Genomic DNA, 27,855 nt, shown 5'->3' on the forward strand with positions numbered 1-27,855 from the left:
AAGCAAACGAACAGAGATCAATATAAGAGGTAGAAATACAAATTCAAAAACATCCACACAATAAAGGTAGTCCTTAAACTCCTTAAAGTCCTTAAACAGGTTTCTAGTAAAAATGTTTAAAAAAAAAGTTACATAGAAAATGTTTAAAAAGTATTAAATGGATACAGAGATTTTTCATAGCCTAGAGGTTTAAAAAAATATATATTTTAGAAAATGCAGTAATTTCATCAACAATGTAGCGAGGAAGTGCCCCCTGTTAAGGAAACAAATTACCCTATAGCTCCCACTCGTGGTAACTTATCACAAGTACCAGGAATGTATGAGGATGCCGTCTGGGTTAGAAGATTCATCGGCGTTCACTTTTTGTATGTAATGTCACGTCTTCAGGACAACTAATGATTAATCCCTAAAATATGAAGCCCCCCCCCCACACACACACACAAACATAAAACGTAATTTGCACTTAGTGTTTTGAATTATCTTTATTAAGTAAAACTCTACATTTCGGTATTGCTTTATCTGTTTTCTTTAATTCTAAATTACAACCTCTTGCAATCAGCACAGTTTTTATATATATAATTATATATATAATTTTTTCAACCAAGCTACACTTTGAGGAATACAAAAATATCACAGTACATTTTCTACTAAGTCACTCTCCTGCTGTGAGGTCCAGAGCCTGGTTGGAGGTGTGGGTTTGAAACACAGGAATATGGCACTGGCCTCCATAAAACACTGATGGACTTCCAGAATACCAGTACAGGCCCAGTCATGTCAAATCCACTTAACTATAACAATGGGATTCTGGTATTTCTGATGTTAGATGAAGTTAGAATTAGAAGAGCCCACTAGCACTATTGCGCCTTATCACAAAGGCCTAAGTGCAGTTTGGTCCAGCCAGACTCCTGTGTTCCCAAGCCCACAGGCCCCAACACCTGGATTGGAAAAAAGGAATCCGCACAACCCTCACATAATATTCTTTCATTCCAATTCCTCTCTGCATACACGTATGTCTATACAAAATATCAAAAACAAAATAGATAAAACAAAACACTGAAGAATCCTCACCCGTACTTAGGTTTAGCATTTTCTTATTAAACTTTTTTTTTTTCTTCTTCTTAATCATTTAAACAAACTTTCTTGTTTCTTTACTTGTTTAAACACTGTCAACATAGCTAAAACTCATAGTGAGGGGTGGGGACACTGGCTCCCCAGGACAGAGGAATGTTGCAGTATGAATCTGACTCAACTCAGTGGTTTCATTTCGAAGAAGGAACCAACCAACATCAACAAATAATAACTAGGGTTTTTTTTCTTTTTTTTCTTCTCAGATCCCCTCCCCGAACTGGAGATGAAACATGAAAAGGGGTAAGGATGACACCACACAGGAAGTGATGTAGAAACATGGACGCGGATGGATGAGAAAAGGAAGGAGGCTATTCAGTCATTAACGGAGATAGACTTTTTGTCTCTTCATCACACACACACACACACACACACACACACACACACACACACACACACACATAACATAACATAACAGGAGGAACACATGTGGTAGGTGGGTAGGGGGGCAGAATAGGGATTTGATTGTGCTGCCTGTGTGCTGTGTAGGGCGTGTCCATAGGGACACACAAGAAAATGTGACGTCTGGTAAGGGGAGTGAGATGGAGATAGAAAGAGAAAGTTCCGGACAGAGCCGTAAGTAAGACAGAGAGAGAGACAGAGAGACAGAGACAGACAAAGCTGCAGAGGTGTGGGTGGTGCAGGTGGGCGGGGCTTGTTCTAACCCAGCTTCACCCCTAGTCCCAGTCACGGAGAGAAGGTGGCCATCTCCAGGGAGATGCGCTGCCACAGTTCCTTGGTTTGCTTGCCCCTCTTCAGGTTCTGCAGCACGTCGTTGAACTGCATCATGCCCACGGGGGTCAGGCAGAAAGCCCCTCGCGCGCTGCGGATGATGTTGACAAAATCGTCATAGTCAGCCGGGGTGAGGTGGATCAGCCGGTGGTGGATGTACTGCAGGGGGAAGGAGAAGACAGATGGCGGACGAGAGGGCGGGGCGGATGGAGGGATACAGAAAGTGAGCCAAAGGATCACAGAGTCATTCTATTTTCACCCCATGTACACAGTGTGCTAAGAGGCCAGGAGGGCAACAGAAGGACCATCGGTTGGTGGCAGAGAGGGCGCACCCCATCCCCCTCCCCCCCAAGACCCTGGATGGTCGACACTTCACCCCTGCATGGCCTGTAACCTGCAGAGTTGCCTTGACTAGGTAGTTTAAGCTGCTTTATACTCCCGATATCATGAAACCAGTACAGGCCTGTATTTGGTCATTTAAAATGATTTAATCATCTCGCCTTCTCGGGGGCAGACTTGGATTTCCTTCTTTTTTTTATTTTTATCTCAGGACAAATCTGTACTTTAAATGGTGTCAAGTAGATTCGTTTTTAAGAGGAACCATTTAGAGAGTACAGGGTGGTTGAAATTGCTCACATAACTTAATAGTGTTTCGCTGTAAAAAACAAAAAAGGCAAGGCTTTTGCCCTGTGAAGGAATAGTGATGTTATCACTCAAAATTGCTACACAGAAAATCGGCATCATGGAGCATACATGTTCCTTATTTGCCTATTCCATCCATAAGTGTATCAAATGTATTCCCAGAAACATTCGATTTTATTCTACCGCTACAGTTGAAATCCGCAGTGTTAATCTCTGCAGATAACTGTACCTCTACTGTGGTGACATGTTGTAACTGGAGGAAGGGAAGGGAAGAGCACTTTCAGATAAGGACAGTTAGTGAACACATCACAGGATATCCATGAAGACACTGGGCATATGGAATTCATTTCCCCTCCAGTGACTTGGGAAATATATTGCTGTCAGTCATGCTCTCTTCCGCTTGACTACAGCCCCCAGATACCTCATCTCATTAACTTCCTGATGAGACGGCAGGGAGGAGAGCCTGTGTCACGCTGATAGCGTCAGCTGACTTCAAGGAGATGGCGGCCGCACAAATGCGCACTCATGCACGCTCGCGCGTACACACACACGCACCGCAAATGCGAGAGAAGTGTCTGTATGTGGGGTATGTGAGATATACTGTCAGCTGATGCCAGGGCAGGACTGAAGGTGTGTGTGTGTGTCTCAATGGAGGCTCCTATTCACTCCAGGCTACTAATGACTCAAACCACTTCTCAGAGCCTGCTTACAGAGAGCGAGTGTGTGTGGATGTGAGAGAGATGGGGTCCACATCTTTTTGTTCAGTGGATGTGCTGGCAGTGTCCCACCCGTTCACAGTCTGGGAGGTCTCACGCTGGATAAACCATGTATGCGAGCTGTGTGAAACGCTCTCTCCTCCTCCATGAAACTCCCTCATGCCATGCTTTCTCACACACACACACACACACACGGTCCCCATCAAGGTTTCTCTTCAGCAGGCACCGCGTGTATGCAGCGTTTACCTGCAGGTAGGCTTGCTGACATCGCTGTACCAGCTGGTGGAAGGCGGGCGTCCGCAGGTGGGCGTGGATGTGGGCGGGGTTGAGCCTCTGCAGAGCCTCCATGATGATCTCCTGCAGCACGAAGGGGCTGAGCACGCCTTTGGCCGCGCCCACGCAGAACTGGTACACATAGTTCACACCTGGGGGGGGGGGGAAGAGAGAGAGGGGGGGTGAGAAAAATCAAAGGCTGAATTCACAAACGGAAGCCCACTAAATCTGTAGTACTTGCCGTAGGGCAGAACGAAACTCGTCAAATTTGCATCAAGATTTTCCGTTTGAGTGTCTGGTTGGGTGCCTACAGTCCACAGACGGAGCACGAAGACATCAACGGTAGCTTGAGACGTTTCCCTGCGTGTAACTGACAATCCTGTTTTCCGTTACAGCCGCTCAGACCTGAGGCTGCAAAGCTGGTTTATCAATATTTCACATCTACTTCGGCAGTTTTATTTATTTATAAATGACATAATGCCATTCACTTTAACCGTGCATTTCAAAGAAAGCAGGTATTAAGGATAATACTTTTTCTAAGCCTTTACCTCTAGCACCTCGGCCCATCCATGTCCCCCCCCCCCCCCGCCTAAACCACTCTGCCCCATGGTGTGTCAAAAACAAAAAGGTGGTCTAGCCTTTTCACGTCATTTTTTTTGAAGACCAACAACTCTGGACCCCTAGTCCTCCACTTCCATTGTCCTATGCCCAGCCTAGCTCCCAGCCCCCCCCCAGCACAGCCTAGCTGCCGGTCCCCCCCCAGCACAGCCTAGCTCTCCCAGTCCCCCCCCAGCACAGCCTAGCTCTCCCAGCCCCCCCCCAGCACAACCTAGCTCCCAGTCCCCCCCCAGCACAGCCTAGCTCCCAGTCTCCCCCCAGCACAGCCTAGCTCCCAGTCCCCCCCCAGCACAGCCTAGCTCTCCCAGTCCCCCCCCAGCACAGCCTAGCTCTCCCAGCCCCCCCCCAGCACAGCCTAGCTCCCAGTCCCCCCCTCAGCACAGCCTAGCTGCCAGTCCCCCCCCAGCACAGCCTAGCTCTCCCAGTCCCCCCCCAGCACAGCCTAGCTCTCCCAGTCCCCCCCCAGCACAGCCTAGCTCCCAGTCCCCCCCCAGCACAGCCTAGCTCCCAGTCCCCCCCCAGCACAGCCTAGCTCCCAGTCCCCCCCCAGCACAGCCTAGCTCCCAGTCCCCCCCCAGCACAGCCTAGCTCTCCCAGTCCCCCCCCCCCCAGCACAGCCTAGCTCCCAGTCCTCCAATCCCCCTCCAGCTCACCTAGTCGTGCAGCTAGGCCCAGGAGCCACTTGACGTCCTCTGTGTAGGGGGGGCTGCGGGAGAAGTTGTTGGGGTGGTCGTTGTGAGCCCTCCTGCCCAGCATTTCCAAGGCCAGCATGCCTACAGACAAAGACAAGACTAAGCACCAACCACAAAAATACACACTCTATTCATCAAAAACCTCACAAGTGGATGAGCAGCCAACGACCACTAATTGTTTTATTTTTAAACCTCATCTTCATTTACTTGTAGCACTTTGTATTGAATTTCCAAGGTCGTTTAACCATCAATGACGAACAGCTCATTCAACGAGGCCGTTTTCCCCTCACCAACTCTGTAGGCTGAATGCAGGTAATGCAGGCCCTGTTGGCTGATTGGCTGGCTGTGCTGCTCGTCCTCAGCTGGGAAGGGGGTGCTGACCAATGCTGCGGGCTGGGAAGACATGCCAGGGAGGGAGGCCCCCTGGATGGCCTGGAGGGAGGAGCCTGAGTGGACACCACCTACTGGGTAGAGAGCGGAGAAAGACGCGGCTCCTGAGAGTGCCAGTGCCATAGAGGGAGAAAGGTCAAACACCAGACACTTTGGAAACGTTTCACACAACTTTCTGGTTAAAACAAACAAACACCAAAAGAAAAGAAAATCTGGTAAGAACAGTTTTGACCACGTAATTTGACTGTACAAGAGGCATTCCATGAGGGTGGATGTTTGGAGATAACAGCACTGGGACTGTACTTGTCTCACTTTACTTACGTTAACGACCGTTATCTATCCGAATTAGTAACCAACTTTGCATACTAAGATGAACTTAAAGAGAAATATTCAAATGTGAATGACAAAGTAGCTGGCCTGTGGTAGTTTGATCTATATAAAGGTGTAGCAACAAGTCGTTTTTGAGCAGGGAAAAATGTGTTGCTTGGCAACAGTCCAGCCGAGTAGCGGAACAATTTTGTGTTGCCAAGTAAATGATGAAATAATCTCAATCATAATATGTTGTCGCTTTATGAACTCATAAATGGTGCTTGTAAAACTGTTGCACACAAGCAACATCCATCAAGGTTGTGCGTTTTTGCTGAATATCAACACGGCTGTGATTACACCTTCAGACTCGCCCTGCAAACCTGGCGACATTGCTTGATTAAAATAAATGGCCCAAACACACAACTCTCGCATTCCCGTCCCCGCCGCGCCACGGAAAACATTGAAAAAAACCAGCTGCGGCGAACGTCGGAAAGATGCCGCCGCGTTCGCGAACTGACCTGCTACTGTGGTGCTCAGAGGCAGGCCCGTCTCCGTGTGGTAGGGGTGGACGGCGATCTGAGTCATGGACGGAACGGGCACGCCAGGGAAGGTGACGGCGGTGGCCGCCATGGGCGGATGGGGGCCGGTGGCCACTGAGAAGGGGTACTGGGCACCGATAAAGGCCGGGTGCATTCCCTGGGAGGGCACACAGACACACTTAAAATCAGTTAGACGCTGTTCTTCGATGCCACCGGCTGGTCAGGGGAGAGGGGCTGTGTGTGTTGAGGAGAGAGAGGGGGAGAGAGAGAGCAGGGGAGAGGGGCTGTGTGTGGTTGAGGGGAGAGAGAGGGGAGAGAGAGAGCAGGGGAGAGGGGTGGGTGTGGTTGAGGGGAGAGAGCAGGGGAGAGGGGCTGTGTGTGTTGAGGAGAGAGAGGGGGAGAGAGAGCAGGGGAGAGGGGCTGTGTGGTTGAGGGGAGGGAGAGGGGAGAGAGAGAGCAGGGGAGAGGGGTGGGTGTGGTTGAGGGGAGAGAGCAGGGGAGAGGGGCTGTGTGTGTTGAGGAGAGAGAGGGGGAGAGAGAGCAGGGGAGAGGGGCTGTGTGTGGTTGAGGGGAGAGAGAGAACAGGGGAGAGGGGCTGTGTGTGGTTGAGGGGAGAGAGAGAGCAGGGGAGAGGGGTGGGTGTGGTTGAGGGGAGAGAGAGCAGGGGAGAGAGGCTGTGTGTGTTGAGGAGAGAGAGGGGGAGAGAGAGAGCAGGGGAGAGGGGCTGTGTGTGTTGAGGAGAGAGAGGGGGAGAGAGAGAGCAGGGGAGAGGGGCTGTGTGTGTTGAGGAGAGGGGGAGAGCAGGGGAGAGGGGCTGTGTGTGGTTGAGGAGAGAGAGGGGGAGAGAGAGAGTTGGAGAGCAATGGAGCATGTGTGCGTGTTATGAATGATGGACCGAGACTCTTCGATTTCTACACACAGCCCTGAGGAGATAGCATCAAGCTTGGCAACCTTGACGAGTTACAATGCACTTGAGATACTTTCACAGCTATTGAGTGTCTTTCGATATAATGCCTACTATTTACACTTTATTTACTGATGGCTACGTAAAAAAAAGAAGAAGAGGATCCTTTGAAAGACAAACACTGTAGACACCCTGCCCGCATACTGGTGAGTCTGGCAGCTATCCAAGCGGTTGGTTTCAAAACAGTTTCAGCATTGTTTTGACATTTCACACAGGAATCCCTCTCCACCAACTCAACCTTCACAATTCAATTCCACCATGTTCACCCACCTGCAGGGTGAAGTCAAAACCCAAATACAAATGTAAACTGTAAAAGGAAGGCTGAACCATGTGAAGCGAGAACAGAGGGGAGTGTCGGGCTGTACCATCTGTCGTCCTCTTTGATAGCCCCACCTCTCGAAGCAGTCCTGGAACTACACAACAAACTCACTGCATGGGAGTGGGGCTTCACAATGAAGTTCCTAGTTGATCTGGGGTGTATTCCAGAAAGCAGGTTATGCAACATAACCAGATTGTGTGTCTGCTTGGGAGCAGCCCAACCTATGTTGCAGCAACTTACTGGCAATGTTGCTACAACGTTGGGAGTTGTACTTGGTAACCCGGTTATGTCGCACAACCTGCTTTCTAGGAATACCTCCCCGGTCTCCCAGCAACACATTTTCACTTCACGTATCTTGGTAAACAAAAGGTCAAACAAAAGTTCCATCCCTTTGTCCCCGCCCACCGTCCACCCACTCCCCATGTGTCCAGTCAGTCCTCTTACCTGTGGGTAGGCAGCCCCCGACACAGGGAAGACAGTGGGTCGGGGAACGTGCTGGAGGGGGTGTCCCAGGTACTGCGGGGTGCACACGCTGGGCAGGTGGGCCTGGATAGTGGTGTAGGGGTGCAGCCCCTGGCCGTGGGGGTGGGCCATGGCCGAGCCGGGCAGCGCGTGCGATTGGTAGATGGTGGAGCCCACCGAGATGACGGGCACCACGGCCGCCGCCGTCACAGACGCCGTCACCGTGGCCACGCCCGAGGACTCCATGGCCCCCCCGTTTTCCAGCAGGCCGCAGCCCGTGTCCGGGGGCCTCCGGCCCGCGCCGCCGTTGGCCCCGCAGCGGCCGGGCCCCTCGCGCTGGGCCCCCGAGCCCCCGCCCACCGTCTGCTCGTAGAGCCAGTACCACTGGTGGGCCACCTCGAACAGCACCTCGGGGTACACGCCTCCCCCCTTGGCGGCCTCCTCTACGGCCATGCAGGCCTTCTCCAGCATGACGTTGTCCTGGGGAGGGAGGGGGGGGAGTAGGTAGGTGGAAAAGAAGAGAACAGGGAGGTGGAGAAGAGAATGGAAAGGGGAGATTTTCATCATGAAAATCTCTAACTAAGACAACTCGCATGTAAATGGTTTTGTTAACGTGTTCTATTAGAGTGGGTTACTTTGTTTAGAAACGTAAACACAACTGTTCTATTGTGTAAGTGTGTGTACCTGTTCTTTACACTGGACCAGGGCCCTCTGGATCTCATTGGGGTTGAGGGCGTGGGCGTGGGGGAGGCAGCTCAGTGCCAGCTCCGCCGCTGCCCGCACCATGTTGGGATCACGTGCCCGTGATGCCCTGTCTGCCAGGGACGCCACTTCAGGAGGGGTGAGGTGCCCGTCCCAACACTCCACCAGGATGTTGAGAGCGGCACTGCCAATCTCCATGGCCTGGCCTGGAGGAGACAGAGACAGAGAAAAAGGAGAAAGCTTTTAGCTACTTTGAAGCATCATAAATACACCTTGTATCGCTGTATTATGAAGTGAGCAATCCTTAAAAGCCTACAGAATGAAGGGGGAGAATTGGAGATAATTTAAAACCACTTCAACCAGCGCTCCCATTCTGGGCCAACCCACTCGAATCCACTTGTTGCCACAATGCCTAAAAGCCCTTGATGCTCTCATCTCTCTCGCCCACCCCACCCCCCCTCCATCCCCGCCCCCCCACCCCCCTCACCGGTGATCCAGGACACATGGGAGGAGTAGGTGCGTGACAGCCAGTTGGGAGAGACAAAGTTGTGCAGGCCCAGGGCGTACAGGCCGATCTCGAAGGCACACAGGTGCAGGTTCCGGTGGGGCCCCTGGTGGCCCCCGCTGGCCGAGGGCTGGGTGAAGATGGAAGTGGAGCTGTTCCCCCCGGCCTTGATCAGCACCGTCTTGGCCAGCTCAAAGTAGAAGTGGGCCGCCGCCTCTGATGGCTGGTTGGGGACGTGGGGTGCGTGGCACTCTGGGCGACGGCCTTTATACCTGGGGATAGGCACAGCGCTGCATGATGTCAATTACTGGGGGTTAATAACCACTCAATTATGGGTACAAATACTTGAGTTATACATTACTAATAAATATACACACACACACACACATCACTGAAAGAAGTTCTTATAAAAAAAAAGCTATCCCTAAAGTTTTTTTCTTTTCTTTTTTCTTCACAGCGGACGGGACTAACTCACCTGCTGGTGTCGGTGCTCTTTGCCCTAGCCCCGCCCCCGGCCCTGCGGGAACCACTGGAGGAGGAGGAGCCCAGCGAATCGGAGGAGGAGCTGCTGATGCTGTCGCTGTCCTGGCCCCTTCCCCAGGAGGCTGCGGCCCAGCCCCCTCGGAGCGGGCGTCGGCTGAGGGTGGGCGAGCTGTCGGAGGTGGTCTCCGGGGCGCTGCTGTCGATGCTGGCCATACCTGGAGACACACAGGAGATGAGCCTCACAAACATCCGTCTCCTGCTACTGACAGGACCACACAGAGCGTTTCTGGATGAGGACATGGTTGAGTAGTGAATACTGGAGTTCCCTAAGCCCCAGGGGAGGTTTGAAGCCATTTCAACTAAGGGGGCCAAGCAGGGGCCAGTTGCTAAGCACAGAGTCCCTCACAGTTGTCAAATCTCAATATTTCCCCACAGGGCGATTTAGCACTTTTGCCCTAAATATGGCTCCAAAGAACCCTGTTACACACTCTGGGTTCCACCACCAGACTTCACAGACTAGATATGATGGGATGTGGGGTGCGTAGCCGTGGTTACCTGTGTGTTTCTTCTTCTGGCGGACGGGGGAACCCCAGCAGCGGTTGTAGGCGCCCCGCCCCCCCAGCGCCAGGCGGCTGGGCACCGTACCCTCCGGCTTGAAGGGCGCCGCCTCACTCTGCTGGTCACATGACGCAGGCTGGGCGCAGTCTGGTGACGCGTGAAAAGAAGGGAATGGAATGAAGTTGAATGGAATTGGCAGGAAGTCATCGTGATGTTGAACGTCCTTCAAATGTGAACATGATTTACACAGATTATTCCGGCACCCGCCATGACTCACCCTGCTCTCTCGCCTCGCTAACGCCCTCGCCGGCCACTGTGCTGTTCGGAACCCCGCCTCCCCCCAGCGCTGCCTGGTGCCCCGCCACGCCCCCGCTGGCCACCGCCTGCACCGAGGAGGAGGAGGAGCTGACGGCGTTGGAGTTGGTGGTGGTGGAAGAGGAGGAGGGCCCGTGTTTGGAGACGCCCCCTCCGGTGGCGCCGCCGGCCCCGTGCGTGGCATGCTTGGAGGGGCTGCGCTGGCTGTTGGCGGCGGGCTTGCTGGAGTAGAAGGAGCTCAGGGTCTGGGGCTTGTGGGTCTGGCTCTCCCGGTTCAACAGCTTATCCAGGATCTGGGGAACGGAGGAGAAAGCAAGGGATAGTCAACAACATCCCTAGCAGTGAAGATCTCCCAGCTTGGACACTGTCTAGACAAGCCTGGTCCACTACATTCGGTGTGCTTCCAGGACCGAAAATGGACTCTTCTTCCCCCGAAGCTGGTGAGCTACCTTCTTCAGCTTGCTCTGGTCGTCCTTGTAGGTGATCATGAGGGCCAGGGCCAGGTCTCCCTTCTCTCTCCTGGTGCCCTCACACAGCAGGGGGTGCTCTGCCTCGCTCACCGTGGTCTTCATCCCTGGCACGGAGAGAGACAAAGGGGAGTGAAGCGACGGGAGTGGAGGAAGAGAGAGAAAGGGATCGAGGGGAGGGTGCAGGGTGAAGTAAAAGCAAACGCGCATTTAGGTTATAAAAGCAACAGCAAGAGGGAAAACGCAGACCTAGCCCAATTAACGACAAAGTGGCCGGCTAAAGCTTTGCAAAACAAACCGGGCCCCGAGGATGTTCAAGTAAGTGCACCGGAGATTGTTGATGAGGAAAACAAGAGCAGGTGAACCGAACGTTAACAGGGGGGAGAAATGAAAGACGTTTACCCAGCGCTGCCACCGCCGCCTCGAAGCCCAGCTCCTCGTCGCCCGGCATCTCGTTGTTACGGTTACGGCTAGGAGGCCGGGAGCCCGTTGGGGACACGACTGCACAAACAATATACCGACAGGACAGAGCACTATAAACCACCAGGAGTCTAACTGCCGTAACCGTTAAATATTAGAAAAGGTCTCTTGGGACACATTAATTAGAAGAAAGTGTGTGTACTTTATAAATATTTAAGTAAAACAAAAAAAATATGGAGCCTGTGTGTGTGTGTGTGTGTGTGTAAACATGCCTTTAAGTTGAACAACAACAACAACAGGAGTGGTTGGGTCCCTGCTAGCACGCGTGTGGGCCTCACCTGGGGTGCAGAGCACGTCGAAGATGAAGCTAGCCAGCATGAGGGGCAGGACGGGCCGGTAGTCGCAGAAGTTGCCGTCGCGGAGCTGCTCCCCTCGGTCCCGTATGGAGGTCATCTCCACCAGGCCCAGGGGGATCTTCTTCAGCAGGGACACCACCTCTGACTCCTGGTACGCCAGCTTCACCTGGAGGTTCACACGAGGGAGACAGACAGACAGACAGACAGAGAGAGACAGAGAAAAAGGAGAAAGCTTTTAGCTACTTTGAAGCATGGACACAAGGACGCAAGGACAGACAGATACATAGGAGAGTAAGTGTGAGAGAGAGTGAGTGAGGTGGGTGAGCGCCAGAGAGATGCCCCCCCCCACACACACACACACACCCCGATGCAGTCAAACAGCAGCACTGACCTCCAGGGCCTTGGTGGAGGCCGGGGGCCTCTGCAGCTCCAGAGAGAACATGCCGGTGCTGAAGGCCAGGTTGTGGAGCTCCAGCCTCTCGCTCAGCACCGTCAGCAGGAAGGCTGCCTTGGACAGCGTGTTGGTGGCCACTTGGGTCTGGCGGCTGGTGGACACCTTGCTCTTCTTACCCTGGAGGGAGGGAGGGAGGGAGGGAAGGAGGGAGGGAGGGAGGGAGGGAGGGAGAAAAAAAAAAAAAAGGAGAGGACGTTAGAGGCCGACAAGACAAGTGCTTCAAGTGCTTCCTGGAAGGAGGAGGTTTAAGGGGGTTACCTTTGTCTGAGGCTGCTCCACTTTCAAGTCTGGAGGATTGGCCAGCAAGTCTCCAGCCAGTTCGACGGCCAATCGGCATGCCTCGTTGCTGTAGCCGTGGGCGTGGAGGGCCTCGGCGCACGCAAACAGCACCTGGGACACGATGACACGGGTCAGATCAAGTCGCGCGCCTCGCGTGAGATCAAGACGTGCGCTCGTGCTACTAGTCAGAGAAGGCAGCTGGCCAACACAAGACAGAGGTGTGAGGAACTGGGCCACCCTGTGGGTCCTCACCTCCATGCGGCCCTCCTGCTCCAGGGGTTTGATCCCAGCGAAGATGTCCGGTTCCTCCTCGTGGTTGTTCTCCGGCACCCCTCTGTCCGGCCCCTCCTCCGACGCCGCGCTCAGGTAGTAGGCCTGGTAGTCGTCCTCTCCCACGGGGTCTCCCCCTGCCGCCGCCACACCCGCAGCGCCCTCCGGGACCTGATTGGCCGGAGCGGCCACAGCTCCTCCTCCTCCTCCTCCTGCCCCGCCCTCTCTCCGCCCCCTCGGTGGCTTGGCAGCGATTGGCACGGGGTTGGTGGCGGGCGCGGCCGAGGGTCGGGCTTCCCCGGCCGGGCGCGCCCCCTCGCCGGCGACCTCCTCCAGGTCGCCTTCGAGCTCCACCTCCTTTTCCACGAGAACGGTGGCGGCGGCAGCGACGACCACCACCGCTTCCTTGGGGGGGAAGGCGGCAGCGGCGGGGAACGGGGCGACGTGGTTGGCCCGTTTGGGGTCGAATGGGCGCTCCTTGCCGGCGTTCCCCGCCCCGCTGTACTTGCGCGGCTCTCGGAGCAGCGGGCCGGGCGAGGGCAGCATTTCCGCCGGCGGCGGCATGAACTCGAAGGTGTTGCTGGCTTCCGCCCCCAGCGCCAGGCTGGACCCGTCGTCCAGGCTCAGCTCGGCCATGTCGGGCTCCAGGGAGCTGTCCTCGCTGCTGGTGCGCCGCTTGACCGTGGCGTGCTTCCCCCCGACCCCCCCCCCCGCCGGCCCCCCCTCCCCCGGACGCCCCCTTGCCCCCCTGCGCCAGCTTGCCCTTCCCCCCGGCTGAGGAGGACGAGCTCCCGGCCTTGTACGAGCCCTTGCCGCCGCCGCCCTCCTCCACGGACAGGGACACCCCGCCGCCCCCCGCCGCCAGGCGCACCAGCACCCCCGGCCCGCCTCCCGCCGACAACCCCTTCCGCTTGCTCGCGACGTTCTCCTTGGGGCGGACCGCCACTTCCTGCTGGGGCGAGTAGCCGCTCCCTCTGCCTTTGTAGTCCTCGGAGCTCCCCGGCCTCCCTCCTCCTCCCCCTCCTCCTCCGGGTTCGGGGGGCTCCAGGCCGGCCTTGGCCCCCCTCTGCTGCTGCACCGCTCGCGCCCAGCAGAAGGAGGCGCTCTTCTTGTCGGCGCTGCAGTAGGTGATGCCCGGCAGGGGGTAGGCGGCCTCCCAGTTGAAGTAGCAGGACTCCACCGCCGGCTTGAAGCCCTGGAACAGCTTGTCCAGGGACTTGCGGTGCTGGCCCCTCTTGACGATCTCGATCACCTTCAGGTGCCACTGCTTGAGCTGCGCTGCCAGCTCCAGGCGCCTGGAGGCGGGAGAGAGGGGTGACCACGTGTCAAAACACACAAACACGCACGACTCCGAGCTAAACAAATATGGCACCGTGACGGAAACACACACACACACACACACACGTGTCCACACTCTCTCTCTCTGCAAAGGAGACCCCATCGCTCCACGTTTTCTTTTACGTGAGTGTGTTTAACACAGACTATAACAGAGCGGTCATTTAGCCTGGTGTGTATGGAGTGGGAAGGGATTTAACCGCCCCAGGCTGCCAACAGCCTGTTGGGACTGCAGACTAACCCGTGTCACGCTACATCGGGGGGGGGCACTGCAAGCTAACCCGATTAGCCAGCAAGACTAACAATTGTCCAATACCTTTGAAGATATATCTATATTTTTGGAACATTGCTGCCTTTATTATTTTTATAGGGATGGCATAGAGAGACAGGAAATGTTGGGAGAGAGAGAGAGAGAGAGAGAGTATGACACGCAGCACAGGGCCCGGGTCGAATTCGAACCCAGAGCCCAAGAAATACCCAATCCAACCCAAGAGACACAGAGTGACGATGCAAACTGAGAGGGCAGATTAGCATTCGAGTTCAACACCATTCAGGGAAATAGAGGACAAAACGTGTGACAGAGAAAGTCCCGCTGAGCCATCGGGCAGCGGGGGGGGGGGGTGGGGTGGACAGGAGCATCTGCAGAGGTCGAGCGCGGGAGACAGAGAGGGGTCAGGAACGAGACCTGACCTCTGGGGGCTCATGGTGGGGTCCAGCACAGCCAGCCTCCACAGCACCACCATCTCGTCACACATGCTGGCACAGGCATGCGCCGCCACCTCCGACTGCCCGTTGCTGCGGCCCGTGTGCCCGCTGGCGCTGCTGTGGGAGGCGGATGTACGCACGCTGTACCACCAGCCGATGATCTGCGGAGAGAGGACAGCGTCACCTATGCCGGACACTGGGAGCGCGCGTGGGCGTGAGGATGTGTGGATGTGTGTGTGTGTTACCTGTTCGTAGGTGAGACATTGCTCGGTGAGGATCTCCAGAAGGGGGGCGGCGTTGCTGTCCCTCCTCTTGAACATCTCCCTGACGATGGACAGAAGGTTCCAGATGCCCTCGGGCTCGCGCCCCCTCAGGGGCCGCAGCAGACAGGCCCACTCAGCCGCTGCAGGGGGCTCCGTGGAGGACAGGTACATGGAGTTGACATCACTGAGGTGGAGGAGAGAGAGAGACCGACCGACCGACACACACACACAAGCAAGAGATATCAAAGTTGAGACCCTTCTTGTGATCAACTTCAGACTGAAAGGTTCCGGCAGAACAAGAATACATTAACAGGCGACACGCAGTTAACCATGAAGACAGACAGCGGACAAAGAGCTTTGGCGACTCCAGACTGACTACCGAGTACTACTAGATTCACCACTCCAATCCGCAGTGAGAACGTAAACTCCGATATCCTCCCCTCGCCTCACCTGAAGACCACGGGAGAGGGTCCGCAGAACTTGTGCAGGGTCTTCTTGATGTTGTCGCTGAGAGTGGACTCGTCCAGGTACCAGGTGCTCTGGTCGGAGGCGGAGGGTCCGGCGGTGGGGTCTGCACACAGGGGAGAGACGGGGGGGGGGGGGGGTGGTAAAGGAGAAGAGAGGGTGAGAGGGGGGGGAACGTGTTTGCGCTTCAAGCCACCGTCCATCACGTCCTTCGGTTTCACTTTCATTTCCTGATCTTGAAATGGGAAATGGCATGTATTCTCTTGCGAAGGTGTGACCTCGGCCGGCGTGCAACATAAAAGGAGAAAAGGATCCACAAAGTCGAGGCAGAGAGCCCTTGAAGCGTGAGGGCACGCTGCCCCCCGCAGGACAAACAGGGGGAGCGCAGCAGCGTCCGTACCTGGAGCGCCACACACGGTGTTGATGGCCGTGGACTGGGACGACAGCAGCTCGTCCAGGAGCCGCTGGGCCGTGGGCAAGATCTGAAAAGCAGGATCACACCGCGCGTTACACGCCGCCGCAGCCGCCGCGCTGTCCCTCCGCTCGGCCGGTACACCCCTCCCCCCCCCGCCCCCCTTCCGGTACGCCGCCTCCCGGTTGGAAACGGGGCTCGACTCTGAGTTTCAACATCACAGCTCTGATTACAGCCAAGACACACAGTTGCCCTTAGAGCTGAGTAATATTAGACTGACCAGCAGCGCACCAGTGAGTGGGACCCATAAGCAGACAATGGTGGCACTGTGAGGTCTTTATCTCAGGAGAACAGGGTCCACACAAAGGGAGTATTGATGCCGGGCCAGTTAACAGGCTTGTAGGGAGCTTATGTAGCTGTAAAGCTAGTAGCTAGTTAGCTTCCAAAAAGTTAAAACACAGCATTCTCTTTCCCTCGGGTCCTACCCAATTGTCCATGGGTAGCTACGGAGGCCTTAACCTTGGACATGATGGGGGTTGTCTCGATGGCTCAATGGTTATGGGCGTGTACCATGTTGACTGAGGCCTTACCACTGGGGCCTGGGTTCGATTCCAGTCCAGGCCATTTCCTGCAGGTCCACCCACACTCTCTCTCTCTCTCTCTCTCTCTCTCTGTGTCTCCCCTAGATTTCCTGTCACTCTACACTCTCTCCCCCAATAAAGCAGAAATACCCTCAAAATATATCTTAAAAACTCTGTGTATGACTGTCTCATTTTAAAATGGCTTCAAGGGATTCATATTTTTCAGATCAGATCTTGACTAAACTAATGGAAATTGAAGTAACCTACAGAGGCCAGATTTCTAACAAGCTCCTGGCCTGACAAGTGTTCCATCGGAGGGCTGGCAGTCAGGAGGGTGGGGGGTGTCTGAAACGGGGTCACCTCCGAGATTGACGCGCTGTAACGGACCGAGGTCTCACCTGCTGAGGAAGCTCACTGATGAGGTACTGGGCGAACTTCTGCAGCTGGTCCCTCTGCAGCCGAGACAGCGACTCAGACACGGGGGCGCGCAGGCACACCGCAGATGCCTGGGGGAGGAGGGGGGGGAAGGAGGAGGCAGGAGGGGATGCTTAGCGTCTGTTATGTGGCGGTATCAAAACCTTTCAACTTCATCTGAAACTGAGAACTGTACGCAGCCCGCCAACCAAAGCACACCGCAGCTCGACTCCCACAGTCATGCTTTGATAACGCCATCTAGAAACCCACTCTCTACGGTGCAGCCTGAGAAAACCTTTAAAAAAGGAATAGAGTGCGTCTGTGTGTGCGTGCGTGCGTTGGTGTGCATGCAAGCGTGCCAACGTCAAAGCTATATGGCGGATCCCGCAAAGCCCAACGCTACGGCGTGGAGCATTCGCTCATTTGCAAATTGGTGGACTACGCCTGATAAATAATGCACGCCCCTGAGAGGGCCAGGGTTTGATGATGAAGGTTCGGAGCTCCAGAAGCTTGTGAAAGAATGTGGAAAGGCACAACGGCTACCCCCTCCCGCCTCGCTCCTCGCGTCCAAAAGAAGCCGCGCGTGTTCACGGGGGAGGAACACAGAGGGAGGCGGAGGAAAGGGTGGACGGAACGAGGGGACAGAGGGGGCGGATGAAGAGCAGGGGACGGCGAGAGAGGGAGGGAGAGAGAGGGAGCGAGAGGGAGAGAGAGGGAGGAAGAGAGAGGGAAAAGATAGACGGGAGAGACCTGAAAGAACGAAAGTGTAAGCGTGCTAATGGTCGAGCGGCGGCTTATCAAAAACAGTTGAGATGGGAACGAGAGCCTAGATGGGAGATAATGGAGAAGAACGGAGGAGAGGAGGGGGACGATAACAGGGAGCTGAGAAGTAACCAATAGCCTGGCTAATAGGGGACAGCAGCAGGCTAAGGGAACCTGCATGCCCGGGCTCTAATACCCCGTTTAAGAACATTTAATGCTCTTTAATAGGATTATATCAGCAGCATATATGCACACGTGCGTTGACACACGGCCCTCAGTGAGACACACTTTTTAGTATTCCATCCGTTGAGATGACATTAAACCAGCATTTGTTGTTTTGCATGCCTCCTCAGATGTGTGTGTGTGTGTGTGTGTCTACTCTGCAGCTCCACAATCCAGTGAGAGCACAGAGGAGGAGGGGGAAGGGTTTGGTGTGAAGACACACACACACACACACACACACACACACACACACACACACACACACACACACACACACACACTGGTAGGTTCCTGTGAAAACCACACAAAGCGCTTTAAAGGCCACAGCTATATTCTGAAACACTGTGAGGACTACACTCTCCTACTCGCAATTATTTCAGGGGGTGCGGACCTAGCAGCTGAAACTGGGTTTATTTGGATTGTAAAATTGAACAAAAAAAACTAAAGGATCCCACTTTTAGCCTTAGCAACCACTGACTCACTCGTTGCTGTACAAGTTGCTGATAGCATTGTCCTACACGCGAGTTAGGCTTAAATTTCAAATAGTGTATGCGTTATTTGCAGGAGCAAATCTGTCGCCTCGCAACTCCCTGTGGCACCAAGGCATTTGTAAAGGACGAGGTTCACCTCCAAATATAAAGCCCAGTGTGTGTGTCCCCTACATGAGCGGAGGGTTCCTGAGGCGGCCTCGAAGAGGGCCCCGTCACCTGGAGGTGACATGCGTCAATATCCCTCACCCAGAGATGAGTGACTAAGGCAGGGCTGATGGCAGCAATAATGGATCTATATGAGGACCTGGGAGGCGAGAATGACTAATGCTCCTCATTCGGCACCATCAGCCTCTAATGAGCCTCATAAAAAGGTTACAGAATAGCTGTGAAAACAGGCCTGTGGCTGAGAGAGAGAGAGATACACAAAGAGAGAGAGAGAGACAGAGACTATGTGCATGTGTTTGATAGTCTGTGTGTGTGTGAGAGAGAGAGACAGACTGTGTGCATGTGTTTGATAGTGTGTGTGAGAAAGACAGAAAGAACGATTGTGTTTTTGTGGGTGCGAGAGAGAGAGAGAGAGAGAGAGAGAGAGAGAGAGAGAGAGAGAGAGAGAGAGAGAGAGAGAGAGAGAGAGAGAGAGAGAGAGAGAGAGAGAGAGAGAGAGAGAGAGAGAGAGAGAGAGAGAGAGAGAGAGAGAGAGAGAGAGAGAGAGAGAGAGAGAGAGAGAGCGAGAGCGAGAGCGAGAGCGAGAGCGAGAATGTGTGCATGTGTCTGATAGTGTGTGTGTGTCCGCCTTACACTTACAGCATCAAGTGTGAGTTAAGACCCTCACAGCAGGGGTGTTGCATGGCCCGAGGCGCTCTTCGAAAGAGAGCTACTTCTGCAGTTTGCGTAGAAGAAGTTCGAAGCAAGTCAGAGCTGGTCATTTTAGCCATATCAAGTCGAACACAGGACTGACCGTTTCATACTTAAGCTCTCCTACACACAAACGCTGCAGTAAGGCCCACCTACACGGTGATATCAGGAGAAAGCAGGCCCAGTCCTCCACCCATAGACACAGGCTAATCAGAGCCTCCCACACACACACACACACGCACACGCACGAGCAGGCTCCAGCACATGACCTGGATCCAGAGGGAACCCCCACAGTTCTCTATGACCCACACGTTTATTCAGTCCGTTTCGAAGGTCTCTGGTTCCAGCATACACTGTTGTTTTTCTCCCTCGTTCTGGCAGTCCAACTCACTCACATAGTGGCACACGGTTACACTCACAGGGATGTTCATTCATCCACACACACACACACACACACACACTCACGTTGTGAATCCTGAAGAGACAGAGGGCCACCACATGGGCGCACCACTTGGCCCCGGCGCCACAGGTGCAGCTACAGGAAGTGATGCGGCAGCGGTCGAACATGACCGCCACGTTGTAGGCCCCTTTTGATTGGCCGGCCTGGGGCGACACAACAGTGGCACTGAGGTGGAAACCTGCAAGAGGAGACAGAGAGAGAGAGAGCGAGCGAGAGAAACAACGGAGAAAAGGAGTGAGTGATGCATACGCACAAAATGATCCCTGAAAAGGTGCATCTGCCTAGCTGACACACTGAAAACCTTGGAAGGAGAAATACAGGTTTGGGCCAAAGGGCACCAAAGTCTCCCACTGCGATGGCGAGCCAGCTGCTAAGTGACAAAGGTCAGGCCGCGCCAGGCCGGGCCAGGGTCTTAATACCGCTTCGCCCTGCTCTGCCAGACAGGAAATGAAAGGCAGTTTTATTTCCATCCACACAGAGCGAGGAGGAAAAGGAGGCAGGAGCGGAGGATGAATGAAGGAATGCCAATAAAGGAGAGAGAGAGAAAGAGAGATACACAGGAAGAGAGCTACAGAGGGATGAAGGCTAGAGGGGGGAGGTAGGAAGAAAATCATCGAGTCAATGAACGAGGAAGAGGGGGAGGACTTGAAAGAAGGGTTAGGAGTTGAGAGGGAGCCGGCCAAAAGCTTTTACCCGCTGGACGCCTGCCAGCATTCTCCTGGAAAGTCAACACAGAGCAGGACAGGAGGAGATGGAGAGGAGGTACGAAAGAGGGACGCGAAGAGGTTAACAGAAAGAGAAAAGGAGAGAAAGAGAACAAGGGGGTGGGGAGAGAGAAGGCGGGCACAAATCCGTGCGACTGTTCCAAATTCAACAGGACCCCCTTCGGAGAGCCGAGCTCACTGGTCCCGTCTCTGCTCTTTTTACCTGGCAATCATAACCCCTGGCTCACCTACACACACGCACACTTTAACCTACTTCCCTTAGCCTAGCCCTTCCACTGGGAGAAAGAGGGTTTCCATTACCTCACAATAAACTCTTAATACATTGGACATAATATCTCACAGAAATTCCCTGTGCAGAGGAAAACAATGAGAGACAATCTGTATGCTGGGATACTGTGAGAAAACCCTTGCGGAAGTGGCAGAAGGTCTGAGGTAAAGCTTTTCATTGTTTTAATATTGAAACCGGTTTGAACAGGGAGGATTCCGCCATTTGCTGACAATATTCCTAGATAGGCTACTGGTCCACTGTTCCAAAATTGGATGGATGTGACATCACAGGACTGTGATTGCAGACGGTTTTTAATAGCTCTGATTAGTGAGACAATATTAAGGCTTTCCCAGTGGACAAGGGGTCTTGCATCCGGCTGAACGCAAGCTGAACACATCTGACATAACCTACTAAAAATAAAAGAAAAATGCTTCTTTCCTTCTCTCCTCTCCACAAGTTGATCTCTGACCGGCCCTGTCTGAATGGAACACATAGTTGTCACAGATAAGAGCAGTCCTATGTCAGAGGACAGGAGTGAGGGATGGTTACATGTGTAGAGTATTCCACTAGTGTGTGTTTGTGGCTCCTTTTGGGCCATTAGAGCAGCTGTAATCCTGGTGACTCGGGAGATAATCCAGTCATCTGGGATGATGGGCATATCAAATGCATGATGCCTAATGGACTCACGGCAACCACTGAGGTGAACCAGCTCAGCATCTGGTAGGAGATTAGCTAGGAGACATGTTCCATTACTGTCGTCATAGAGACAACCCAAAGGACAGTGGTTGGGAGACACCTGGTTTAAACTGGTTTAAACTGGTGGTGGAGCGACAAGTGTTGGTTGATGGTGACCCTGTCACTCCTTCTACACAGGCTGTTCCCAGGTAAGAAGGATGCTCCATTGTGCCATTCTGTCCAGAAGGTAAGAACATGGAACGGGGGGGGGGTCATTGTTGTAACGGCATTAAGCCGGCAGCGGAGACAATCACAGAGTCAAATCGACGTCTGTGTAAAAGGGAGAGCCGTCATGGTGGGACTACACACACTAGACACCAACGTCACGCCTCTGATTCTGGAAAACAGCATGCTATCTGAAATCTCACACGGGGCGGAAATACGCCCGGCTTTGTTTGGTTCTGTGTACACAAACAAAGCCGGCATAATCAGGGGTCTTCTTAACAGCTGTATCCGTTTTCGGGATCTCAGTTTTAACAGGGTTTTGTTTGTGGTTGTCTTCTCTTCAGCCCACTGCTCACCTATCTGGTGTGAGAGTGTGTGTCTCCTGCTCACCTATCTGCAGCGGGTCTTTAACAGCTCTGATCCGGTACAGCTGCTCCCCACGCTGGAACTCATCAGGGCTGCCGTTGGCTAAGCAGGAATAGAGCCTGCGGAGTGAAGGAAGGAGAAAACAGAGGGAGGGGGGGAGAAACAGACAGGAGAGGGGCGGGGGACAAAGGAAGAGAGAGAAAGAGAGAGCATATGGAAAGAGAGAGATGTGTGGATGAAGGCTGTTTTATCTTTGAAGGCCATCTGTTTGTAGCTGATGTTTGGTGTAGTGTGTGCGCGAGTGTGTGTTGCACCAAGCGTTTACCTGATGTCCTCCTCGTTCTCAGGGAAGCTCCAGTAAGCGATGCGTAGCTGCAGCTGCTCTGGGACAGGAGGGTAGACCTTCTCCACCACCTCGAAGGGGATGTGGAACGCCACCTGCTTGGCAGACAGCTCCACCAGGGGGATCACTTGTCCATCTGGGAGAGCAGAGGGGAGAAGAGGAAAGGATTCATCAAACCGAATGGAAATGGTGTAACTAGGCTTTCGTGGAAAATTAGGGAGAGCAAAAGATGGCAGGCGAGAGCGAAAGCCTGCCGAGAAAAGTGCAGAGTTGGCAATTCTCTGGCCCCTTATTGAGAACACATTGGTCGGCTGTGGGGGGAGGGGGATTTGGGGCTCACTTTCCTGGCCCCCCCAACCCCCCACCCCCACCTCAGGCCTACCCTTCGCCTGCCATCGCCCATATATGGAGGAAAGCAGGCAGTCTAAATAATACCATCATGTACTGGGATGGCTGTGGTTCAGATGGTTAGGAGCCATGGTAAACCCATGGAGGACAAGGGGTGGGGGCTGTTTTGACACGCTGACAAACCCAATGTGAACGTTGTGTGGCTTGGCACGGTGTTACAACACCAAAAATGCCTGCTTTCTTAATGTAAGCTATTCAATTCCGGCCTAAAGAGGAAGTTTGCAGAAACATATTTATGATAAAGCGTATTTAAGATGGAGGTGTTGTACAAGTTTCGGTGTTATTTCGTGACTTCAAGCTCAGTTCTCAACCGTGTTATGAAAGTAGGACAGCTGCCAAGCAAGCAAGTGTGTGTGAGCCCAGGAAGGGTTTGTGTTTCCTGAGAGGTCCTGAACCCACACACGCACACAGAGAGAATGTGCACTCACTTCATGCTGGAGGTAGCAGCTCTATGACAATGGCTCCCTCAAAATACCCCCCTCCACTCCCCAACCAAAACATACAATAACCCTGAGACTAATAGATAGCCGCGTTTATACAAAGTAACAGAGAAATAACAGGTGATCTTCTCAGAAAACAAGTGGTACATTAATATAAAAAACGTATAAAAAAGTGCCACTTGGTCAGATGGTGGAATAATAAACAAAAAAAATGTGCACCCAGTTTTGGCCAAAAAAGAGAGGACTAAAAAACTCAAATCATTTGCAGCTCAGTCTGGCAGTCTAATTCATCAGGGAGACGTATGCTAACGAAGATCCATGAGGCAACGCCGCTGTAATCCTCCCAGCCGTCGCAGTCCTAAATGTAGGATCCATATTTTAGGGGTTGATGCTAAATAGAGGCAAACACTTGACTTTTTTTGTCACAGGTAGATTAGTCTTTCAATAATTGATGGTGAGCTATTTATGTAGATCAAGAGCTAGAGTTGTACTTGAACTAGACTAGTTCTACTGTCTCGTTGTTTTTGTGACAATGACAAATAAAGTACTTTGAACTACAGTTGGATGAAGAAACTTTCCCCCCAAAATTAAAATGGCATGTTTTATTTTTTATATAATCAGTGTCTTCTGAAAATCGATATGCATGTGTCAGATATGTGAATGAGACAATGAAGTTCATTGCAAAGAGCGTGCGAGTGCATTTACAGGGATCATTTAAGGCCAGGAGCCAAGGCTCAATGGTAGACTGCTACTGCCACAACCGTCAGGCTGCCTTCATGCTAACAGCCTCCTCACATCTCCTCTCGCTCACAGCCGTCCTTCTCACAACTCCCAGCTTGTCCCTGGGATGACAAATGCTTCTCAGTCCTGTGATAGGGATGATTACTGCGCCTAGTTCAGCCTCCAGCCAAACAAGATGTTGGGCTGGTAAACAACATCTAAATGACCTGGTGCCTATTCGACCGAGCGTTACTTTACACACTGGCGTTTCAAACTCGATGCCTCTTTGCTGGAAGTAACTTGAAAGTTAAGTGAGTAGGCATATTCTTGGAGCTGGAATTGTGTTTACCAATTCAGCGCATTGCAATGTTTACAGAACTTGTGCGACACAAACGTTTGTTTGGAAAACTGGAAATAAAGGAAGATGAAACGTTTGGCGCGTACATTTATTCAAGCTTACTTTTGCCACTTGGCGTAGGTGTTAGTTCTATAGCAACAGATTGTGATGCGGCATCTTCTTTTCCTTCTTTTTCTTTTACTCATTCTACAAACTGTGGAGATCTAACCAATCATGACCTGCCTCTGTGATCTGCCCCCGTGTCCATGTTGCTGCCTGCAACAGTATAGACAGAAAAGAGAAATAGAGAGTGAAAGACGAAAGAGAGATAGCAAGAGAGAGTGAGAGTGGAAAAGAGAGCGGGGGGGGGGATGGGGGGGCAGCTAGTAACAGGGTCTTACAGAGTTCATGTTGCCAGCCAGTCACTGATCGCTTTCTGGAGACTTAACTTCTGACTGACCAATCACACGGCAGCACGAGGGGGGGCACGCACACATTCAAACAGCTGTTCCATTGTAGCCAGACCGGCTACAATTTATTACCCTACTTAATAAACAGAATCTACAGGTGGCTAATCTACACTGTATCTAACAGCTTCTATACCATTCCGCATTGAGCCACCGACAGCAATCGTCATCGAGGAGGGGAAATTAAATATTTTGTGCTTTTAAATCATTTGGTGCATGTGTGGACATTTGGGTGTTTGAAATAAAACTTGCAACAGCAGCATGCAAATTCATAAAATAGGGGGGTTTACTTTAGATTGCTAAACCACAACCCCCGGGCCTGAAGTAGGCCTCGCTGGTGACCTGGGACAAAGACAAAGCCCTTCATACAGCCCACAGCTGACTGTGCTCCTCCCAACCCCCACCGCGTCTTCTACCCAAACACTACCGACACACACAGCCTCCCCTCCCGAGGAGCCTCTCTTCTAACTCATAATAAACTGCTCTCTTCCCCCTCCCTCCCCTAGCCAGCTTAGTTGCCAATAACTCCCCAGTCCGCCTTCTCTTGTAAAGCCAACCTGGGTGGACTAAACCTCTTGCCTGAAGCAAACCCCCCCCCCCTCCCCATACACACATAGATACAAACAGACACAGAGAGAGACACAAAAAGAAAGAAAGAAAGAAAGAAAGAAAGAAAGAAAGAAAGAAAGAAAGAGAGAGAGAGAGAGAGAGGGAGAGAGCTCACAAACCAAACCTCACCTGGACTGACAAATCATTGTCAAACGTATTCGCCAGGCAAATTGTGAAATCATTATGAAGTAGAAGGGGGATCATCAGTAAGAATCCTTACATTTTGAGTTATGTGAAAGTAGATTAATCCATGGTATGATTCGAAAAGTGTTATTGGTTAAAGAATCGGAGATTTGCTTTGCTGCCAATAAACTAATGTGTACATCAGTGACATCACTGCCAATAAATCTAATGGAGAATCTGTGACATTTGCAGCAGCACCTGCCCTCTTCTTGGCACAATGTTCTGAGTTCAGAGGCCTATCTAGAAAATATTCTGCAGAATAGCATGAGCTGTTGTGTACTGACAACAAACCGTTTCAGAAAGCAGGTTTGCTCCCTGGGAGCTCTAGGATGGTTTTGACAGCAACATTTTGTCAACATGAAGAGCAATACATTTTACCCTGACTTTATGTCACAGATGCAACGCATTTATATAGTTATGTGATAATATATAACTTAATTGGTTGGTTAAAGACAGACCTGAATGTGACCTGGATACGTCTTAGGTAGGCTACTTTAGAAATGACAGAACATCTGTTGGCCATCACAACTTTTTGCATCACTCTCATCAAGGACCCTTCTTGGGTAAATTCAAGTGGAACAAGGGATAAAGAGTCTCTGTGTGTGTGTAATATTTACCTTTGATTTTTACTGTTGGTGAATTGGGACCCGCAGATTGTTTCCTCCATCCCCTCCAGTTTTGACACAGGCTCTCTGCCTCAGATATGAAGGAGCAGAGCGAATCCTCTTCAAACCGGTCAGAATCTTCGAAGGAGAACCTTTCCCCGTCTTCCCACTCGGCGAACATTAGTTCCATTACATCCACTTTTCAGAAGTCAAGATTGACGAGCTACAAGAGGCCAAGGCGTCTCTTAAAAAAGGCAGGAAAAGGGCTAATTTTGTCCCGAACTGACAGCGAGCAGATGCGAAACACAACTTCTAGTCTCTAGTAAACGTTGGGGGAGGGGTGGCCGAAATCAAAACACTGCTGAACGCGCTCTGTAGTCTAGTCTTGAAGGCTAGCTACTTGGTTAAAATAAATGTATGACATATCCCGGCACAGCTTTTTCTAATACCGGCAGGCTACCGACTCAAAAAATGTGGAATGAACATTCGATGTTTAAATGACAAAAAAACAAAAGCCGTAGGGTGATCGTCAGCCATGTATCTGAGTCAAGGTGTCCATGTCATCGGGTAGTTGGTTATTTGTGCCTTTACAAGTAGACCTACGCAAACTGGAGAGAGTTGGACTCAGAAGACCCTTTTCCTTGTGTATCGAAGAGACAACCCCCCACTCACAAGAAAGTGCCCATGGCTGCTGAGTGGAGAAATGTTCATAGGTTTATGTCTCGGGCCATGTTTCATCAATACATTTGTTTGTTTGTGAATTTCTACTTCTAGGCAAACAGTCAATGCAATGAATGACAGCTAGCTATCTACTTTTAAAATAAAATCTACTCAATGACATCAACTTGATTTCCTCCATTCCTACGCCTGCCGTCTGTTCTTGACCACTCAGCTGTGGAACCCACAGCCTATCTCGAGACAACAGCCCGTACAGTGTGTTCTAATAGGTAGCAAGCCAACTGTGTTCTTTTATATCTATATTTTACATTGACTGAAAACACCCTACCAGTGTGTTGAAAAACATCTAAATACGGCTCATATTCCTGCTAGCAATCTTCCTCCCTTTGTTCGACATATACTTCTCATCTAGCTACATGCATTAGCTGGCTAACTGGCCAATGCTAACTAGTTAGCCAGCAAGCAAGCTAATCTTGCATTGACAACCAGTGATGAAGCTAGCTAGCTTGCTAAACTAACAAACATCTTTTTAAATTGAAGGATATCGATTGTCATTGGCCACAAATGTCATAAAATGATTTTCTTTCAACGGCTAAGGCTGAATAAATGATAGTTATTAGATATAAACTGACTGGTAGCCGTGTTTGGATACCCTTGGTACTAATCCGAGTCAAAGCTTCACGGCAGTCGCTCCAACGAGGGGTTTGTTGTTTGTTTACAGTGACATCTTTAAATATCTACCCACTCTTCAAACTTGATGTTTTACACGCCACTTACTCGAATAGGTCTTCAGCTATGGTGCTCTGGTTGTTATGCATTTGTTCGTATGCAAACCTGTGCTAATAATACCTTCACTCGAATGTATTTCCTTTGTATTTTCCAGTAGAGCTCTCGCTTGAGCCCCAGCCATACGGCTTCCGAAGAGTTCTCGCCCGGAAATAACGAATAGCCTATTTTGTTTCCCTGACAGAAAAACCGGTTGTCCTACCGTCCTAAAGCAACGTCTTTAAGCCTTCCAGCGACACTGGGGTCCCCCCAAAATTATCTCAACAATCCCCTTCTGCCCCACTCTCTCCGGTCGGGAAGATGGCTCTTCTACTCTCGAAGGCTTCAGCGAGCTTGTCGCCTCCTCTATCAGCTGATTGCAACTTCCGCCTCACGTCAGTAGCTCACTCCCTCGCTTGTTGTATGTAAACCAAGCAGTTTTTTCATTTCTCTTTACACATCATCCATAAAAAGTACAAAAGACGA

The 27,855-nt window shown here is 52.0% G+C and overlaps 1 protein-coding gene across 1 annotated transcript; it reads right to left on the bottom strand.

Annotated features, from left to right (window-relative positions):
- Positions 1 to 463: 463 nt before the first annotated feature.
- zswim8 (zinc finger, SWIM-type containing 8) lies at positions 464 to 27,723 on the bottom strand. Its single transcript, XM_062463507.1, is given in 27 exon segments — positions 464 to 2,016; positions 3,462 to 3,640; positions 4,760 to 4,879; positions 5,089 to 5,292; positions 6,016 to 6,193; positions 7,764 to 8,261; positions 8,466 to 8,689; positions 8,971 to 9,260; positions 9,464 to 9,686; positions 10,027 to 10,176; positions 10,307 to 10,637; positions 10,794 to 10,918; positions 11,214 to 11,312; positions 11,570 to 11,753; positions 11,979 to 12,158; positions 12,300 to 12,431; positions 12,573 to 13,304; positions 13,306 to 13,885; positions 14,616 to 14,791; positions 14,876 to 15,077; positions 15,344 to 15,464; positions 15,759 to 15,840; positions 16,750 to 16,857; positions 19,561 to 19,733; positions 21,839 to 21,933; positions 22,140 to 22,293; positions 25,939 to 27,723. Coding segments are annotated over 27 exon segments (5,922 nt in total). The 5' UTR covers positions 26,117 to 27,723; the 3' UTR covers positions 464 to 1,812.
- Positions 27,724 to 27,855: the final 132 nt, after the last annotated feature.

Source organism: Osmerus eperlanus, chromosome 6, assembly GCF_963692335.1.
Source record: "Osmerus eperlanus chromosome 6, fOsmEpe2.1, whole genome shotgun sequence".
Taxonomy (NCBI): Eukaryota; Metazoa; Chordata; class Actinopteri; order Osmeriformes; family Osmeridae; genus Osmerus; species Osmerus eperlanus.